The 21,622-nt window shown below is 42.1% G+C and overlaps 1 protein-coding gene across 1 annotated transcript in view; it reads left to right on the forward strand.

Moving 5' to 3' along the window:
- Positions 1–21,622, forward strand: part of LOC139550660 (solute carrier family 22 member 23-like) — a 78,665-nt gene that overhangs the window by 49,176 nt on the left and 7,867 nt on the right. Inside the window, exons 4-9 of the mRNA XM_071361683.1 lie at positions 5,022–5,190; positions 6,177–6,304; positions 10,668–10,770; positions 11,723–11,961; positions 13,315–13,347; positions 15,084–15,207. Coding sequence (XP_071217784.1) covers positions 5,022–5,190; positions 6,177–6,304; positions 10,668–10,770; positions 11,723–11,961; positions 13,315–13,347; positions 15,084–15,207 — 796 coding nt within the window. The remainder of the gene's footprint in view (positions 1–5,021; positions 5,191–6,176; positions 6,305–10,667; positions 10,771–11,722; positions 11,962–13,314; positions 13,348–15,083; positions 15,208–21,622) is intronic.

A 21,622-nucleotide genomic window follows, 5' to 3' on the forward strand; every position in this document is an offset into this window, starting at 1 on the left:
ATCTAGCACAGAGACAATGCTATGCGTTTAGCACAGAGACATTGCTTTACATTTAGCACAGAGACATTGCTTCACATTTAACACAGAGACATTGATATACATTTAGCACAGAGACATTGATATACATTTAGCACAGAGACATTGCTATACGTTTCGCTCAGAGACATTGCTATACATTTAGCATTGCACATAGAAACGGCAGAGATACTGTATGTACTGAAAAACAGGAAAACACTAATCAACTCTAAAGAGTACATAGCTGTAATAGGTCATATCCGTAGCCCCTCTTCCGTGTGAGCCAGTGGGCAGCGTACCCCCTGTTTGCCCTGCTCTATCCTGGTCTGTTTCCCCTCTGGTGATGGGGGAGTAAAGCTGGTTCATTCAGACAGGATTTGGCCCAGTTCTGTTCCCCTTCCTGCTGCAATACGTAGGACTGAACTGAGTCCATGCGTTACCAGTCTTGGATCCTTGTAGCTTCAATATCAGTTTATCGTTCTCTCTGTCTACTTGTCCTCGTTTTAATTGATTGTCAATGGGTCTTTATCTGGGTGGATGTATCACTCAGGCCTGTTCACATTAGCAGACACTGTCCATCTCTCTGCTATAGAGAAGAGCTTTTCATTTCCCCTCATCCAGTATGGATATGGCTTCCTGAGGACACCAGCCACAGCCTGCTGCACTGTGCTCAGTCACCCTCAGGACCTAGGATCAGTTAGAGACTTATAATGAAGGCATGTTGGACCCAGGCTTAACTGAACATGGATCACTTAGTCAAATCAAATCACATTTATTCATAAAGCCCCTTTTACATCAGCCCATGTCACAAAGTGGTATACAGAAACCCAGCCTAAAACCCCAAACAGCAAGCAATGCAGATGTAGAAGCACTACAGACAAATGGCTGCTGAGATCAGCCCTATTTCTCAGAGAGACAGAGAAGGATGTCTAGGTGGAAGAAATGGAGGAGTTTCTCCAATGAGAGGAGAGGAGAGAATCTATGACTGGGTGGGTGATTCACAGAATCCCTTCCCTCCTTCTCGTCCTGTCCTCCCCTACTCCCTCACTTTTTGTGTCTAGATAAATTAGATAAGATGCACACTCAGTGCTTCCTCTGAGCAGGGTAAAGTTCACTTTTGTGCTGAGTGTACATTCCCTGGCTGCTAGGCAAACTTCCTTTCCTTCCGCCCCTATATCCCTCCATCCCTATCTCTCACCCCTAGCCCCCATCATTTCTTGGGGGTCTATATCCCTCCATCCCTATCTCTCACCCCTAGCCCCCATCCTCTCTTGGGGGTCTATATCCCTCCATCCCTATCTTTCACCCCTAGCCCCCATCATTTCTTGGGGGTCTATATCTCTCCATCCCTATCTTTCACCCCTAGCCCCCATCCTCTCTTGGGGGTCTATATCCCTCCATCCCTATCTTTCACCCCTAGCCCCCATCCTCTCTTGGGGGTCTATATCCCTCCATCCCTATCTTTCACCCCTAGCCTCCATCCTGTCTTGGGGTCTATATCCCTCCATCCCTATCTTTCACCCCTAGCCTCCATCCTGTCTTGGGGTCTATATCCCTACATCCATATCTCTCACCCCTAGCCCCCATCCTCTCCTGGGGGTCTATATCCCTCCCTATCAGAAGTCCCAGTGTGGTGGATGGATGGGGACCTTCTTTCCATAGCTTGATACTGTAGTAGGCCCATTTTGCAGACACTGTGTTATTCAAATAACTCACGCTTTCACAACATGATATAACAACATGATCGCTTACCCTTTGGATAAGTGACATTTACCCACTGTCCAAAGCAACAGAGCAGGACATAGTATCAGACTGCATTGTGTCTCTTTTTTCTTCTCATGGTGTAGGGAGTCAACGGTAGACCTAATCCATCAACTGTTTGGACCAGGTTGATGACTGTGGTTTTGTTGGTGCTATTTTGTCATGATTTGTGTTTGTGTTACACTGACTGGATGTATGTTATGTCTGTCTGGGGTCTCATCTGGGACTAGTAGAGCTGGGGTGTAATCACTAATCCAAACAATTTAGCGACGAAAACTAGCGTTTCTATTGGATAGGTTCAGCAAACAGAGGAACCTACCTAAGTCTGTCCAATAAAAATTCACATTTTCGTTGCAAAAGTAGCTAAACTCATTTTGCAACTGTTTGGAATAATGATTAAACCGCAGATACATCCTTTTTGTGTTGATAGTAATGTCTGTTTTTACTACAGAGACACAAGCAAACGTACATGTGCGTGCACACTCACACACATTCATTCATCCACGTTCAGCAGGCAAAGTTCTAAGTTGCAAATATTGTCATGCCATTTTGGAAGTAGGGATCAACGTAGTATTACTGTGAAGTTGTTACCTAAACATCCCTCTATTCCTCAGAGGCCTTGGACCCAGAGCCTATTGATCCTTACAGTTTAAGATAAGGTATTGATCAATGAGTGTGACCTCACTTAAAGTCCACAAAGAATGAGATAGGCCTACTACACACACACATGCACTCAGGCGTGCGCACGCACAAACACACACACACACAGTCTTATACAACTAACCTTGTGGGGACACAAAAATCAGTCCCATTCAAAATCCTATTTTCCCTAATCCCTAACACTAACTTTAACCCTTACGCTAACTCTAACCCGAAAACCTAACCTTAACTCTAACCCTTCTTTGTTTACTATTCTTGTGGGGACTTCTGGTCCCCAGAGGCATAGATAAACACGTCCACACAGTCACTCTTCAGTCTCAACCTTTCTGGATATTGAGCACATGGTTGCACACACATTATTCCATTTGTACAATCTCTTTAAGAAAAAAACAGGAAGCAGTATTCTGAGTCTTATTATCTACAATCTTTTTAAGAATAATCATTATAACTGTACAGTATAATATGTCTACCACCACATCTTTACTGTATTTAGAAGGAGCGGGCCCTGGAGCTGTTTACTGGCTGGGAACACACAAACCCAGTGGCCGGGAGCAGGGGGGGAGGCAGGGGGTGACGACATGGCATGGGGCCATGAGGAGATCATGTGACTGCCGGGGAAAGGTCAGTGTGGTGTGTTACCCACTGGTCACAGGGAAATAACATCACTGTGGGCCCCTAGTGGTCAGATACTGTAATGTTCTCAGAACAATGGAACCTCTTTGACTCACTGGACATTATGTTCTTGAAGTTGCATGTTCTATTCCAGAATCCACACTGTGTTGGACTACTTGATGAACAGAGGTTGCAAACCAGAGGCTTTTGGCAGATTATGGCTTTGATGGTTAGGCTACTCCTTGATAACAATGCTGTCCCCCACCATGGCTTTAGATAAGTATTGTCAGTTGTCATCATGTGTTAACAAAGTCCTGTTTTAGTGCATTTGGTCACTCCTGTTTGGTCACTCCTTTTTGGTCACCCGTGGGTCACCTCAGTATCACCCCTGTGTCATTGTGGCTTTCTGTGAGTGCTTTGTGTGTGACATCACCTGAGCGCTGGGATTTGTGTCAGCAGGCAGGGCAGGCCCTGGGCTGATAGTTGGAGGTTGGGGCTGGTGCAGGGCAGTGTGGGACTGCTGATCAGGTGGGATGTGGAGGATTAGGATCAGCTGGAGTAAGGAGCTCATAGTACTTCTGTAGAATGTTTTGTAAGTACATCCATATGTTCGATTCACACACTCACAAAACCACATAACACCAACCCATGCTATTCCCAGTGACCCATGACTTTACTCAGAAAACTCCCACAAAGAATCAGGATGAGGTTACTCCAAAACCCAACACTCCCTCTCCTCTCTCCTCTCCCTCCTCTCTCACCTCCCACCCCTCTCCTCCCTCCCCTCCCACCTTGCTCCCCTCTCCTCTCTCCCCTCCTAACCCTCTCCCCTCTCCTCTCTACTCTCCCACACGTCTCCCCTCTCCTTTTCCCCTCTCCTCCTCCTCCTCAGTCTTAGCTCTGTCGTTCCAGCTGCATTACTGTCACAGTGTCATGGTGAGGTTACACCAAACCCAACACTCCTTCTCCTCTCTTCCCCCTCTCTCACCACTCTCCCCTCTCCTCCTCCTCCTCCTCAGTCTTAGCTCTGTCATTCCAGCTGCGTTACTGTCCCGTGAACACAGAGCATTATTCATACTAGCTAGGAGGGGGCAGATGCTAATTGAAATTCCGGCCTTTTCCTCGGGGGTGGAGCTGCAGCCTGCTGACAGTGTATTATCCCGGCCCTGTCACCTTGAAAGACCCAGTTGGAACTGAGAAAAAGAAAAAACACAAGTAAAAAGAAAAATAGGAGGAGATATAAAGTGATGAGTGGAAGACAAAAGACTGAGAAAGAGAAGGGAATGAAAGGGAACTGTTGTTGCAGTACAGTACCACTCACCAGCTTCATAAGATTGATATCGCCTATTTTATTCTATGCTATGCTGCCGCAGTGTCTAGCTTGCTAAGGGGCTGAGTTCTGTGTGTTTCTGCCGGCTAGCGTGGTGGTGGCATGCATGCTAATGTCTGTATGAATGAATCAAGGACTTTCTGAAAGTGACTGGGAAGAAATTAGTCGAAGGAGACTCTCATTACTTTACTGCAATAGGTTTGGTTCAGTCGGATCAGGACAGAGACTGTGTTGTGTCCTAGCCATGGAAGAGTCAGTGCTCTTCAGCTAAAATAGGCTAATAGTCCCATATTCTCTGCCTGAAAATGCAGGTTTATGCAGTAGCATCAGTCATACATTTAGAATCAGTTCTAGACAAGGTAATTGGACAATAATGTTCACAATACTGGAGTGGCATCGGTATCAGGATAACTCGTCTCCTTCCCAGGGATAGAGCTATGTAGTGGAACTGTAGTGTCGACCCCTCTCCCTTCTGTCCACTCTCTCTGTCAAGTCGTGAATGTGTGGGAGTGTCATTGTTGACCTTGTGTTCCCTCTGCACCCTCTCTATCATAGATGGAACTGTGTCTGTGGTCAGAGTGTGTGTATCTATCTGTATTGTAGGTCCCTGTAGGCTAACCTCTATCTCCTCTCTCTCTACCAGGGATTGAGCTGTGCCTACCAGCCTGGCGTTTCTCCATGACCATGGTTGCCAGCTTCGTGGTGCTGGGCGGGCAGCTCCTGATGCCAGGGATGGCATACCTCTGTCGAGACTGGCAGGTTCTGCAGGCTGTCATCATCTGCCCTCTTCTCCTCATGCTGGCTTATATCTGGTGAGGACAACACCTACTTTACTCCCCATCTCAGGCAAAGCGCCAAACTGTTCTAGGACCAGGCTATACTTCAACACCTGCTACAATTTGGCAGCTCAGTGTTGATATATTTAGCTATTTATTATATGCATACAGGTGATCCCATTTAGATAGAAAATACTGATTTAATTCACTTGATAAGGTGCTACTCCCAATTATCTTACACTACAGTTCATGATTGGTTTCTGCTTTATGTTAATGTAGGCTCTATTTATCCAATGCTCATATTATGTATGTATGAAGTTAGTATGGGGCCAGCGGGGCATGGGAGCACACGGAAGTGAAATATTATCTGTGTAGTTCCCAGGACACTGGAGGTTAATCAGATATGTATAGAATCAGAGGGAAGCTTTTTGGGTTTTTCCAGCTGTGTTTCCCTCTTATTTAGGTATACCTAATCGCCTATCATCTTTATAGCTTAAGAGCCTCAGCTTAAGGTCAAAGGACCTCTACTGTACATGTTAATACAGCTGGTCTTTTTAAAGCCTGGGTAATAAATAATAATTAATTAACCATCATTTACCCTGTATTCACACTGTATACCTGACTGCTGGGAAAGCTGCCAACAGAACAAGGGGAAGAAACTTATGGGTTTTAGTTCATCCAAGAGAATCATAGCTCTTGTCATTTTCTTTCCCTTCAAATTACACACCTTAACAAAGGACTTAATATCCACAAGTTATGAAAGCATTTTAAAGGCAGATTCAATCCGAGTTTCAATCCGCTAGAAAGAAAGAAATTAATATTCACATATACGCACATGCCACACACACGTTTCAGACTCAGGGATTCCCACAGAGCCTGAGGAGGAGAATGATGTATTGAGATTCCTATCAGCCTCTCATTAAATCCCAGTGAAAAAAATAGGTACTAATTTCATTTTGATTCAGCGGTTCATATTTTATTGAGGAGAGAGTTAGAGAGTGTTCTGTCTTGTCTCCATGCAGGATCTTTCCCGAGTCTCTGCGGTGGCTGCTGGCCACTCAACAGTACGGCCGCTCCAAGTGGATCATGGGACACATCATCAAGAAGAACCAGGTCAACCCCGAGCTGGACACTGACCACATCCTTACAGGTAGAGATCACTATCTAATTAGCCCAAGTGTTTTGTCTTTGGTTTGGATTCGTTTCTTTCCTCTGCTATGGGTTTAATGTTGTTATTTGGAAGTGAAATGTTTGTTGATCCCTGAAGTGAAAGGTTCTTCTTAGACAATATCTCTAGCAATGACAGTTAGGATAGTCTCTAGATCCTTTTCATTATTTTCACTATCTATTAACTTTGAATACATTGAACAAAACTCTGGCCGTGTTTACACAGGCAGCCCAATTCAGATCTATTTTTTCACTAATTGGTCATTTAACCAATCAAATCAGCTCTGAAAAAGATCTGATGTGATTGGTCAAAGACAAATTAGTGGAAAAAATATCAGAATTGGCCAGCCTGTGTAAACGCAGCCATAAGCATACAGTATAATAATGCCAATGTTAGATTCTCTCTGAGACAGAAAGGCCTGGTCAGGCTCAGTAGAGTGTAGGTCCCTGTTGTCCAGTCAACAGTCTATATGGATTATCTTGAAGGGGAGATCCCCTTCCTTCCTCTCTGCCTGGTTACCATAGAAACAGCCCTCTCTCCTGGGGGTGGAGGTATATCTGCGGCAGGGTAGTAAACCTACACCGTGGCATCATGGACCCGACCCTCCAGAACCTAATTCATTTTATTACCAGTGTTGGGGAGTAGTGAACTAGAAGTAGTTCAACTAGTAATGTAACTACATTTTGCTGTAGCTTGGTGGAGCAAATTCTAATCCAGTAGTGTTTTCAGTAGCTACTTACTTTTTTGCCATGTAGCAGTGTAGCTACTGTAAGTACATACTACATTTTGGCAAAAAAATTATCAGACCTGCCTAATTCTCACTTCAAACATTGTTTAAGTGTTTAATAGGATAAATATACATTCAGTTAACATCTGACTCCAGAGTGATCTGTTCTTGCAATTTGTATTCTATGGCATTTCAGATTTAGATAGGATAATTTATCACAAAGTATTTTGGATGTTGTGAACTACTTTTTCTAAGTAACTTTAGTTAAGTAAACTATATTTTTCTTAAGGGTAGCTTTCTTCCAGAGTGAAGTATTGGTAGCTTGGTAAACTATATTTTCAGAGTAGCTTCCCCAACACGGTTTTTAGGGCCTTTAGAGGGAGCGGGGCAGAAGGAGAAGGGGAGAGGCATCACTCATAGACAACAGATGGGACCAGGTCAATCCCTTTGACCTCTCTACCTTAGTGTCTGGATAATGGATAAATATAGCCAGGCCAGATTCCTGCAGTTTGGACAAGAGATGACTGGATGGTTCTCATGAAATCAGTTTTAAAATGTCTGTAGCAAATTGAGTTACAAAAGCATGATGCATCATTCTGAGGACTAAGATGTCTAGTTTTTGGGAACGTGTCTTATTTTAAATACATTTTACATTTTCGTTTGAGTTTTGAACATTTTCACTGTAAATCCTCATTACCAAAATGTGTCCAGATACATTTATCAGGTCATTAAAAAATGAGAAAAAAAAGTTCGTACATAAATCATAAGAATGGTATAGTAATTAAAGTTTACATTAAACTATAGTATGTATTACATACCTACAGTGTCTGTGGACATCTCATTACCGTGACACTTTTTCAAGTTCCTGTAAAAACTCCAATCAGTTTTTAAAGAAAGTTTTATTCACCAATGATGCATCACCTAGAGGATAAGTCCTTAGATGAGCACAAGTCAAGTTAATGTATTTGCTTATATGCCTTCAGAATGAGGTTCTTCTCATTACCGAAACCGCTAAAGAGCTCAAATTGGGAAAAGTCTGATTTAATTTGATAATAGTTGTATAATTTTATTTGGAATATTAGTGTTTTCATTGTTATGTTTAACACAGGCCTTTTCATTAGGGGAGCAGGTTTAAAAAATATTATAAATATTGATTTGTTTATTACATTTTTGGACTTTTACGGTAATGATACTTTTGAAAAAATGTTGGTCAAATGTATAAAAAAATAAATACAAAATAGATAAGTACAGATCCTAATCTCAGTGATTCAAGAGAACATTTTGTGAAAAATGACACTTGAGAATTGTTTGTTTCTTTGGACAGTTTCGTGAGAATGACCCAACTATGTTGTTGACAGCGGTTATGATTTACACATTTTCCCCCTAAATGTGAATAGCATAACCTCTGTAAACAACATAGTTGGGTCATTCTCACGAAACTGTCCAAAGAAACAAACAATTCTCAAGTGTCTAATAATACTTTTCGGGAATGTAAAACATTTTCAGTGTAAACTTAAACGACTAAAACCATATATAAAGTATGTAAAAAAGATAATGGATCAATATATGTTTTAATAAGATCATCTTTAATAACCATCACCAAAATCAAAAAAACTAGACAATCAGGGAGATTCTAAAATTCAAAAAATGGCATGGCATGAGGACCCTATTGATTTTGTTGTAATGTTTGAGTCTCTCAGATAACATAAGAACAAGGCATAAGCCATGGAAAAATGTGTATCATTTAAGGAAATTAGCTTTAAAACTGAAATGTCTCTCGACCCCATGGCAAAATGTGTAGAATTGCAGGAAATTTGCTTTGAAGCTTCAATATTTCTCTCAGCCCCTTTACAAAATGTGTTGATTTGCAGGAAACTAACTTTAAAACTGTAAAATGTTCTCTCTGTCCCATGTAATAAAATAAATAAAAAACACCATCATAAAGTGTCTTAATTAGGTCGTTGGGCCATCACGAGCCGTCAGAACAGCTTCAATGCGCCTTGTTATAGATTCTACAAGTGTCTGGATAGAACCTATTGGAGGGATCTTTCATTAGAAATTCCATAATTTGGTGTTTTGTTGATGGTGGTGGGAAACGCTGTCTCATTCAGTGACCACTCGTGCCTGGTGAATGGCGGCATTGTCATCCTGGAAGAGACCACTCCCATCAGGATAAGAATGATTCACCATAGGTTGAAGGTGATCACTCAGAATGGCTGTGTATTTATTGGCGTTTCCCTTGCCCTCTAAGGGTTGTGTGGATCTAAACCATGCCAGGAAAAGGCCCCCGACACCATAGCAGAGTTCCCAGAAACCTAATTTACTCAAGTGTTTCCTTTATTTTGGCAGTTAACTGTAGCTGTGCCCTTTTACCTAGGATGTCTTCTTGTCAGGTATGATATGGCAGAGGAAAATGCTAACCATTTACAAATTCTTCTGCTACTGTGCTACTCAGAGTAACAGTGAGAATACATCGTTAAATAGATTTGCTTAATGTGAAATCAACAATTTTCTTAGCATCCAGAGATCCTTTAGAGCAGTGTGTGCTGATACAGCGTAGAGAGACAGTGTGTCAGTCAGCAGGGTCGTCCCATTCGTCCTCTCCTGCACACACAACTCTCTGTCCTCCTGTTGTCATCTGCATCTATGGGTGTAGCTAGCTAGAGCATTCTTTGTCTCTGTAGTGGTAGAGCTATGCTCGTGTCATCTTTCCATGGTGCACCTGGCTCTCTTAGCTGTAAACACTTCACAATAAAGCCAGGAGCAGCCTCTGTTTGTTTGTCAAATCAAATTAAAGTTTATTTGTCACTTACCCAGTTTACTGCTGGTGTAAACGGTGCAGCGAAATGCTTACTTGCGAGCTCCCTCGACAATGCAGTACAAATATGATGTATTGGGCCGTCCACACCACCCCCCCCAACCTGCGGTTGAGGGCAGTGCAGTTGTGTGTGTGTGTGTGTGTGTGTGTGTGTGTGTGTGTGTGTGTGTGTGTGTGTGTGTGTGTGTGTGTGTGTGTGTGTGTGTGTGTGTGTGTGTGTGTGTGTGTGTGTGTGTGTGTGTGTGTGTGTGTGTGTGTGTGTGTGTGTGTGTGTGTGTGTGTGTGTGTGTGTGTGTGTTATGTAGCCTTGTAACATAACTAGCCCCTGAAAAGGGCCTCTTGTTTAAGAGCCAATCATAGATTGGGCCAGAGGATGACTTCCAAGCGCCATTATTTTATAGAGCGATAAACTTGGAATGTGCACGTGCATATGTGTGTGTACATGCAGAAAGTGGAGGTTTGTTTCCATAGCAACCCATTATATTTCAAAACATCCGTGCTCCATGTCGTGATCCGTGCTTCGCTGGGGCGTTGTCCTTTTTCATTTATCCATTCATTTACTCGTCTTCTTTTCCCCTAGTCACCCACTCCTTCCCCCTGTCATACCTTCTCCTAACAGGTATGCACTGCACTGCCCTCATCATAAGTCACATGATGAAATGTGTTGGTATGAATCACATAGTGTGCAGCTGAAAGTGTCCTTCCCTCACCTAAACCCGTCATGTGGAATTAGATGAAGCCCTGTGGTTGACTGTACAACCTGGTATGAAGCCTTATGTGACTTATTTTCATTGTTTCAGAGCTGCAGAACGCTCTTCACAAGAAACCAAAAAAGACATGTATCGTAAAGATGGTGGGGACAAGGAACCTGTGGAAAAACATTGTGGTCCTCTGTGTGAACTCGTAAGTATGTTCTTTGTGTGTCTGGCGGTGTGTGTCTGGCATTGTGTGTCTGGCGGTGTGTGTCTGTGTGTGCGTGTGCATGTGTCCATGATGCAGCTTGCCAGTAAGATGCCTCTGGGTGTTAAATGCGGTGGCCGGTGTTTTGTGATGATGGGACTATTGACCTGTCTGCTCGATGCAGCATCGACCAGCAGTGGCCCTCTGTGCTGTTGGCAGGCCTGTTCGTCCGTCCATCCGTCTCTCTGTCTCTGTCTGTCTGTGCTGTTAGAAGGCATGTCTGTTTGTCCATCCAGCCATTCATCTGTCTATCTATCTCCCTTCAGAATAAAGATTCACCACTTCCCTCACTCACCAGTCATTATAGACAGGCTATTAGCTATTTCAGTGCCCTGACCAGTCTGTCTGTCTGCCTGTACGTACGTCCGTCTGTCTGTCTGTCTGTGCTGTTAGCAGGTCTGTCTCTCTCTGTCCGTTCGTCCGTCTGTTTGTCTGTCCATCTGTCTGTATGTCTGCCATATGGCCTAAAGAATAAAGCTTAACCTTCTCACTCACCTATCCCAGTAATTTATAGACATGCAGACATAGACACAGCCCTGGCTATTTCAGTGCACGGTGCCCCTGACTCTAGTCTGACCATGAATTTTGCATGAGCTGTGTTTTTATGAGAGAACTGGAGATGAGCAGGAGAGGGTGTATGTGCATGCTTTTGGCTTTGTTTCAGAGGAGACGAGAGGAGAGATTCATTTTCCTCTTTCTTCTCCCTCACTCTCTGTCTGGACTCATCGTTTTTCTTTACCCTCTCTTCCCATATCCCTCTCTATCTTTCTGTCCTCTGTACACTCTTTCATCTCCTCACTCCTTTTTCCCTCTCTTGCACCATCTCCCCCTTTCTCTCTTATCTTCATTCTCTCTCTCCTCATTCTCTCCCCTCCCTCTCTCTCCCTCTATCCAGACTGACGGGCTATGGCATCCACCACTGCTTTGCCCGCAGTATGATGGACCACCACGAGACCCACGAGTCCACCATGTTCCACAACTTCTACGCTGACTACTACACCATGGCGGTCATCGCCGTGGCTTCATGCATGGCACTGTGCCCGGCGGTGGGCCTGATGGGGAGGAGGGGAGGCCTGCTCATGTTCATGATCATCACTGCGCTGGCATCACTGCTGCAGCTTGGCCTGCTCAACTGTGGGTAGCCTACAGTGTTATACACATACTGCATAGTACACACGCTGTCACAAACATGCACACACACACACACTCACACACACAAATATACAAACACACAGGCATGCACATGCACACACACACAAACACACACACACTCACACATACACTGCAAGCACTCACACACAAATTATCATACAGTCTGTGCATTCTAGCTGCTCACCTTGACCTCTACGGCACAAAGCCATTCCTTGACCTCTACGGCACAAAGCCATACCTTAACCTGTATGACACAAAGCCATACCTTAACCTCTACGGCACAAAGCCATACCTTGACTTCTATGGCACAAAGCCATACCTTAACCTCTACGGTACAAAGCCATTCCTTGACCTCTATGGCACAAAGCCATACCTTGACTTCTACGGCACAAAGCCATACCTTGACCTCTACGGCACAAAGCCATACCTTGACCTCTACGGCACAAAGCCATACCTTGACCTCTACGGCACAAAGCCATACCTTGACCTCTACGGCACAAAGCCATACCTTGACCTCTACGGCACAAAGCCATACCTTGACTTCTACGGCACAAAGCCATACCTTGACCTCTACGGCACAAAGCCATACCTTGACCTCTATGGCACAAAGCCATACCTTGACCTCTACGGCACAAAGCCATACCTTGACTTCTACGGCACAAAGCCATACCATGACCTCTACGGCACAAAGCCATACCTTGACCTCTACGGCACAAAGCCATACCTTGACCTCTACGGCACCGTGTCATTCTGTCTCGTCCCTACAACACTCACGTTGTGAGAGTAGCACAAGCTATCTGACATGTGGCATAGCAGGTCATGTCTCCCCGCTAAAATGTCTCACTGTCACTAGCCAGCTGGTATGTGTGGATCTTATCTAGTTGTATCTAGTTTTATTATGAATGTGAATAGGTAGAGGTGAAATAGCCTTTATAGTTAGTTATAGTTGTTTTGGAGTGGGGTTTAAATGTAGGTCTATGTGATGTGGTGTTACTGTATGACAAGGACAAATGATTGTCTGAAATCTGTCAGAGTATTTAGTATTTCTTTAAAGAGTCACTTATATGTTGAGTGAACAAATGTTTAACCTACAACTACAGGTACACATCAAGGTCAAACACATACACACACACACGCACGCACACACAACACACATCTTGTGTTGTTATTGCTGTGGTGTAACTAGTGTGTTTTGTGACTGGAAAATTAACTTGTGGTACTGCATGGCTGTGTCTTATTTTTGTGTCGGCTATGCTCTGTGTGATGTGTTAGATGATCATTTGACTACATATTAACCTGTGTATGTTTCCCTCTCTCTCCCTATGGCTCCTGTAGTGCTGGGGAAATACAGTGTCCATCTGAATATAGGTACAGTACAACCATCGGTTTGTCTCCTATTCATTCTAGTGGGACCTCAGCCAATGTTTCCCTTGTTGCTGTTGCTCTGCCCTAGAAGCTGAACTAATCAATACCCCATCATTCTGGCTCATAACTGTTTATCATGTTTACCGAATTATATTCAGCTTACTGGAAATACTTTAACTGCTTGATAAAGAACCAAGAAGGTCCTGGGCAGATGGGAGAATTCTGCAGTAAATTGATAACCAATAAATGTGGTTCAAGCTGTTAGAAACACATTATGATAGCAGCAGATGTCCTCAGCGTGATTTGTTTGATATGATTACACAAAGATTGGAGGAACTGACATCTTTATAAGATTGAAGAACACTAAGAAAATGTCAGCATTATAAACTAACAGCACTAAAATCAGGGCTTTAAATGTCGCAATGTGTTTGTTGCACAATGCTGGTGGTTCCAGGCAAAGGTTGATTTTTCACCTCAACCTAAATACTGTGACTTTTCCTAGCTCTCCCTTTCTCCCAATCACTCCCACTCTCTTTCCCACCCACTCTCTAAAAACACAAACTCATTGCAGAGTTCAGTCAGGTCCCGATAGCCCAAACCGTGACGTGCGATTTCTGTTTGACAACTACGACAAGTGACAGTTCAGAGGCACCATGTGACTGGCTCAGTACGTCTGTAGGCATTAGTGAATAAATATCTCAAGGACTAGCTAGCTGCGTTCTGTTTACTGCATAAATACACATTCAGATCCAGCTTGCTTGTCCTTCACAGTGAAACGCCACAACAGACACATGAAACCAGCAGTTGTACAACCTTAAAAGCTAGTACATTATACCTGGTATGAAATACATTATGCCGTATCACCATCATTCATCTGAGCTGCTTTTCATCTTGCTTGGTCTTCATGTATTTTAATAAGAGTAACTTCTTCTTAATGCTATTTTTCATTAGAGGTGGAATTACCAGTCTCCCTGTCTGTATTCTACTCCCTGATCCTCCTTTGTCTCATTGACCCTAACTAACCTCTAGCCCTCTTCTTCCCCTGTGTATTTATCTATCTCTTATGTTCTCTCCATTCTCTCTATCCCTAATCTTCCACGTGGAAGCAAACTGGGCCTGGCCTGTTGTCAGACAGCCAGAGGATTAGAGATTAGAGAGGAGCAGCAAACTGACCAACCTCGGATGATCCTCTTTGGGCAACTTAAACATCTTTAATTTGGACACCAAACCGATCCGGGACCAGCCAGAGATTATCCTCTTTGGGCAACTTAAACATGTTTAATTTAGACACCAAACTGACTGGAGACCAGCCTCGGACGATGCAATTTAAACATGCCTCATATACTGTATACACGTCATGGGAATGATGTAACCATCTACATATGTTATTTATAAACCCATAGTTTTATGTCAAGATGGCAGGAAATGTGTTGTTGAAGTATTAGGATCATCCTTCAACAACACCCTGCTCTTAGGAGAAAGCATAGGTACTTTTCTTGCTCAGTGCAATGAGCATTCTCTTAAGAGCGTCATTCATCTATCAGGGTTAGATATAGTATTTTCCTTTGAGCTTATCTCACCTTTCTACATTAGAATGTATTCTCTCTGTATAATGGCTGGATAATGGTTATGTTTGTTTGCTTTCTAAGCAGAGTGCTCATATACACTAATCTCACTTTAATAATTTAGGCTGAATCGAGTTTAATAGCTGACTCGTGTGTTGTCTTCTTTCTGTGCAGAGAGCTCGGATACACTTAATAAGAACTTCTCCATCGCCTTTTCCATCATCGGCATGTTCTCCTCCCACGCTGTCAGCAACCTGAGCATCTTCTTCTGCGCTGAGATCACCCCCACCGTCATCAGGTGAGCCCACCCACACACTGGGACCGGACCACTGGAGCGTACCACTAAGGGGGGTTGATGGATAGGATTCAGAGGGGCTGTGAGGATATGTTCAGGCCAGGGTTGAGGAGAAAGCTTGTTTTAGGCCTCATGGGAATTGAAAACAGGGTTTAATTTTATTCCCCTTTTATTCAGAGATGGCTTGAGGAAAATGTCTGGTTCAGTTTATAACATTTTACAGAACATTCACTCTGTCAAGCGATGTAAATATACTGTCTACAAATCTGGAATTGAAGAAAGATAAAGAGGTGTGGAGTCTGAATGTTGCTGTCATCATCTAGTGTGAAGGCAAAATAGCCTGTGTTTTATGATGCTCATTATCCAAATATAACATAGTCTTAGTCGTTTGATCGCAGTAGAGAGGTTAATGACTTAAGGTTGCTCTGACCTGCTAGGATATCACCAGGATATTACAACCCTGCTGTTAGCACAGCACTCCCACCATTTCAAACTATTGTGTGATCATGGACCTCTTCTTACATGCCCCCATCGATAACATAGTAAGGGTGTAGTTCTATATCCACATATTGTTTGAATTAGCCTTTCCCTCTCTGTACAAACTACGACACATCTTTGGATCGTCATGATGGTGTGTTGTATTATGTAAGGTATGGTGCACTGCACTGCCTCGAGTGACTGCGGAGCACCACCTAGTGGCCAGTACCAGACCAGAAAGGAGAGAAATGATGGTACTGCATTGGCAGGATTCTCTTACAAATCAAATCAAATTTTATTTGTCACATGCACCGAATACAACGGGTGTAGTCTATACCGTGAAATGTTTGGTTACGAGCCCTTCCCAACAAGGCAGAGTGAAGAAATAAACAAATATAAGTAATAGTAACACATGAATGAAGCTATATCCAGGGAGTATCGGTACCAGAGGTAGATATTTACATGAAGGCAGTGTAAAGTGACTAATAATACGAGTAAAATAAAGAACAGACTAGCAGCAGAAAGTGTTCAGTTGTTCCACATTTTGTTGTGTTACAGCCTGAATTCAAAATTGATTAAATTGAGATTTTGTGTCACTGGCCTACGCACAATAATGTCAAAGTGGAATAATGTTTTTAGACATTTTTACAAATAAATTACAAATGAAAAGCTGAAATGTCTTGAGTCAATAAATGTTCAACCCGTTTGTTATGGCAAGCCTACATAAGTTCAGAAGTGAAAATGTGCTTACAATTTCTTAAGGCTAGGGAGCAGTGTTTTGACGTCCGGATGAAAAGCGTGCTCAAAGTAAACTGTCTGCTACTCAGGACCAGAAGCTAGGATTTGCATATTATTAGTAGATTAGTAGATCTGGATAGAAAACACTCTGACGTTTTTAAAACCGTTTGAATAATGTCTGTGAGTATAACAGAACTGATTTGGCAGGCGAAACTCCGAGCACAATCCATCCAGGGATTTTTTTTTTAGGTCAATGTGTTTTCTATTAGCTCTTTTTAATAGGAATTTGCTTGCAGTTCCTATGGCTTCCACAAGATGTCAACAGTCTTTTGAAATTGGTTGATGTTTTTATTTTGAGAAATGAAGAAGTAGCCCTGTTATTTCCATGTGTCACTCAGAGGGACTCAAGTCTTTTGGTGGGCGCGACCTGGAACGTGCTTCACTTTGTTTTCGTCTGGTATTGAACACCGTTTATCTCGTCTTAAATTATATTGATTATTTACGTTTTAGGATACCTAAGGTTGGATTAGGAAAGTTGTTTGAAATGTTTGGACTAAGTTTACAGCTAATTTATTAGATACTTTGTAGGTATGTCGGGCGAGTTGAAACCGGTGTATTACTCAATCAAATGCGCTAAATAAATGGACATTTTGGGGATATAAAGAAGAAATTTATCGAACAAAAGGACCATTTGTGATGTTTCTGGGACATTTTAGCGTGCCAACATAAGAAGATCTTCAAAGGTAAGGCATGAATTATATCGTTATTTCTGATTTTTGTGTCGCACCTGGCTGGTTGAAATAGGATTTTCTTGTGTTTGTATGCGGGGTGCTGTCCTCAGATAATCGCATGGTCTGCTTTCGCTGTAAAGCCTTTTTGAAGTCTGACACTGTGGCTGGATTAACAAGAAATTAAGCTGTATTTTGATGTATAACACTTGTATGTTTAATGAAATCTTATTATGAGTATTTCTGTTTTTGAATTTGGCACTGCAATTTCACTGGATGTTGTCAAATCAATCCCGTTAACGGGATCCGAGCGGGAATGGGGGTGAAGGGATCCCTAAGAGGTTTTTAACTTCTTACGGCTGAGATCCCGTTAATGGGATTGATTTAACAACAGCCAGTGAAAGTGCAGGGCGCTAAAATTCCTCAAACATACAAGTATTTTACACCATTTTAAAGATAAACTTGTTGTTAATCCCACCACAGTGTCCGATTTCAAAAAGGCTTAACGACGAAAGCACACCATCTGATTATGTTAGGTCAGTACCTAGTCACAGAAAAACACAGCCATTTTTCCAGCCAAAGAGAGGAGTCACAAAAAGCAGAAATAGAGATAAAATGTATCACTAACCTTTGATGATCTTCATCAGATGACACTCAAAGGACTTCATGTTACACAATACATGTATGTTTTGTTCGATAAAGTTCATATTTATATCGAAATCTTAGTTTACATTGGCGCGTTATGTTCAGTAATGTTTTGTCTCCAAAACATCCGGTGATTTTGCAGAGAGCCACATCAATTTACAGAAATACTCATAATAAACATTGATAAAAGATACAAGTGTTTTACATGGAACTTTAGATAAACTTCTCCTTAATGCAACCGCTGTGTCAGATTTCAAAAACACTTTACGGAAAAAGCACACCATACAATAATCTGAGTATAGACGCGCTAATACACAAAAACAAGCCATACAGGTACCCGCCATGTTGTGGAGTCAACAGAAGTCAGAAATAGCATTATAGATATTAACTTACCTTTGATGATCTTCATCAGAATGCACTCCCAGGAATCCCAGTTCCACAATAAATGTTTGTTTTGTTCGATAAAGTCCATATTTTTTGTCCAAATACCTCCTTTTTGTTTGCGCTTTTAGTTCAAAAAGCCAAAGTCATGACACGCAGGCCAGACGAAAAGTCAAAAAATTCCATTACAGTTCGTAGAAACATGTCAAACGATGTATAGAATCACTCTTTAGGATGTTTTTAACATAAATCTTCAATAATGTTTCAACCGAAGAATTCCTTTGTCTTTAGAAACTAAAAGGAACGCAGCTGCCTCTCACGGGGGCGCGCCTGAGTGAGCTCGTGGCACTCTGCCAGACCCCTGACTCAATCAGCTCCCATTCCCTCATCCTTCACAGTAGAAGCCTGAAACAAGGTTCTAATGACTGTTGACATCTAGTGGAAGCCTTAGGAAGTCAAATATGACCCCATAGACACTGTATATTGGATGGGCAAACCAACAAACCTCAGATTTCCCACTTCCTGGTTGGATTTTTTTCTCAGGTTTTTGCCTACCATATGAGTTCTGTTATACTCACAGACCTCATTCAAACAGTTTTAGAAACTTCAGAGTATTTTTTATCCAAATTTACAAATTATATGCATATCTTAGCTTCTGGGCCTGAGTAGCAGGCAGTTTACTCTGGGCACCTTATTCATCCAAGCTACTCAATACTGCCCCCAGCCATAAGAAGTTAACTGGACTTTATTAATTACTGCTGTATAACTCTATTACTAATTAAATCTACAGATAAAGTTGATCAAATGGATTAAACTGTAATATTTTTATTGTAAGGGAAATTAAAATAGGCTGGAGGTCTTGTGTTTTTTCTGGACTGAAGAATTATACAAACCATTTCTTGACTCTAGCTAAACAATAGCGAGTGTTTCTCCCACAAATATGTCTTAATGCAATTAATCCTTTACAATAGTTGATGTACTATTTATCAATTGCAGGTGCTTATGTTTTCGCACCTTGTGGGTTGATATGGATCTGATGCATATGCTAAAGAAGACGCCCATCAACGTTGTCTAGCGGGTTAATAGATATGATAGGAGAAAACTGAGGAAGGATCAACAACATTGTAGTTACTCCATAATACTAACCTAAATGACAGAGTGAAAAAAAGAAAGCCTGTACAGAATACATTTTTTCCAAAACATGCATCCTGTTTGCAAAAAGGCACTAAAGTAAAACTGCATGTGGCAAAGAAATTAACTTTATGTCCTGAATATAAAAGTGTTATGTTTGGGGCAAATCCAACACTTCACTGAGTACCACTCTTCATATTTTCAAGCATGGTGATAGCTGCATCATGTTATGGGTATGCTTGTCATTGGCTAGGACTAGAAAGTATTTTTAGGATAAAAATAAACCGAATAGAGCTAAGCACAGAAAAAATCTGAGGAAAACCTGGTTCAGTCTGCTTTCCAACAGACACTGGGAGACAAATTCACCTTTCCGCAGGACAATAACCTAAAACACAAGTCCAAATATATACTAGAGTTGCTTACTAGGGCAACATTGAATGTTCCTGAGTGGCGTAGTTATAGTTTTGACTTAAATCGACTTGAAAATCTATGGCAAGACTTGAAACTGGCGGTCTATCAATGATCAACAACTAATTTGACAGATTAAAAAAAATAAAAAAATAATTATGTGCAAATATTGTACAAACCAGGTGTGCAAAGCTCTTAGGGACTTACCCAGAAAGACTCGATTACAGCTGTAATCGCTGCCAAAGGTGATTGTAACAAATTGACTCAGGGGGTGAATTCTTATGTAAATTAGATTTTAGTATTTCATTTTCAATGCATATGCTAAAATTTATAAAAACATGTTTTCACATTGTCATTATGGGGTATTGTATGTACATGTGTGAGATAAAAAAAAAATACATTTGATCCATTTTGAATTCAGGCTGTAACACAACAAAATGTAGAATAAAACAATGGGTATGAATACTTTCTGAAGGCACTGCATAATGAGTGCAAAAGTGTGTGTGCGTGTGTGTGTGTGTATGTATGTGTTGTGTCGGTATGCACGTGGGTGTTTGTGTTGTCGGTTTGTGTGTGTGTGTGTGTGCGATATGCACTGTATGTGTGTTTGTATGTAATGTATGTGAATGTGTGTGAGTTTTGTGTCAGTGTAGTGTGAGTTTGTATATAGTGTGTATGTATAGTCTTGTGAGTGTGCATAGAGTAAGTGCAAGATAGGGTCAGCGCAGGTAGACCAGGTAACCATTTTATTAATTATTTAATTAAATGCGGGAATAATGACATGCAAACCTGGGAAGCTTTGTGTTCACATTGCCCTAATAAAGGGAACCGGAACCGTGTAATTCAAGCTAACCGAATTCAGACCACCTCTCGAGATGGCCTCATTTCGGTTCGCTTTTGGGGCTCTTTTGACAGGTCTGAGTTCCTTTTGGAGTGAGAAGAAAGATTAAGTGAACTGCACTGAGTTCATAAAAATGGTCTGAATGGGGCCAAGTGTGAAAACACCCTTACTCACATCGACCATGTAGAGCGAGATCACACAGTCATCCGTAACAGGGGCTTTCACGCAAGACTCAGTGTTGTATTTCTCGAAGTGAGCATAAAAGGTATTTAGCTCGTTTGATAGTTCTGCATCACTGGGCATCTCATGGCTGGGTTTCCCTTCGTAATCTGTTATTGTCTGCAAAACCTGCCACTTAAGACGAGCGTCGGAGTTGGTGTAATAGGATTCCATCTTCCTCCTATATTGTCTTTTTGCATGTTTGATATTGCGTCGGAGGTCGCAACAGGCTTTGTTGTATGCGTCCATGTCCGTGTCCCGTTCCTTGTACGGAGTAGCTTTAGCCTTTAGCCCAGCGCGGATATTGCCTGTAATCAATGTTTTTGATTTGGATACGTTCGTATTGCTACTGTGGGGACGACGTCGTCTATGCACTTATTGATGAAGCCTGTGACTGATGTGGTAAACACCTCAATGGTATCGGATGAATCATGGTATTGCAGCACTCTCTGCTGTTGTGACTTTAAAATGGCTGATAGGATATGTCAACACAATAATCACCAAGTGTGTCTTCGTAAGGAAATGACACTAGTAGGGGCTTGAATGTGGAATGTGCCATTGAATGTGAACATAGAGAAAACCTTGAAATTGAATAAATTCAGACTGTAACTAAGCAGATCGTTGCACTGGAAATAGCAGAGGTTGCAGGGCACACCCTTTCTAAAGAATGGATCAGGTTTAAAGACAGTGGGGTGGTTTCGGACGTAGTCATGTGCTTCAGATATGGTGGCTTCCTAGCTGACGTTCCATGTCTCCCATTGTAGGGGTGGTGGTCTGTATCGTCTCAAATCTACATGAGAGCTGCCTAGGAGAGTAGGGGGCAAGGGTGGGTTTGAGATTTGGTGTAGTT

This window comes from Salvelinus alpinus, chromosome 23, assembly GCF_045679555.1.
Source record: "Salvelinus alpinus chromosome 23, SLU_Salpinus.1, whole genome shotgun sequence".
In the NCBI taxonomy this organism is placed as follows: domain Eukaryota; kingdom Metazoa; phylum Chordata; class Actinopteri; order Salmoniformes; family Salmonidae; genus Salvelinus; species Salvelinus alpinus.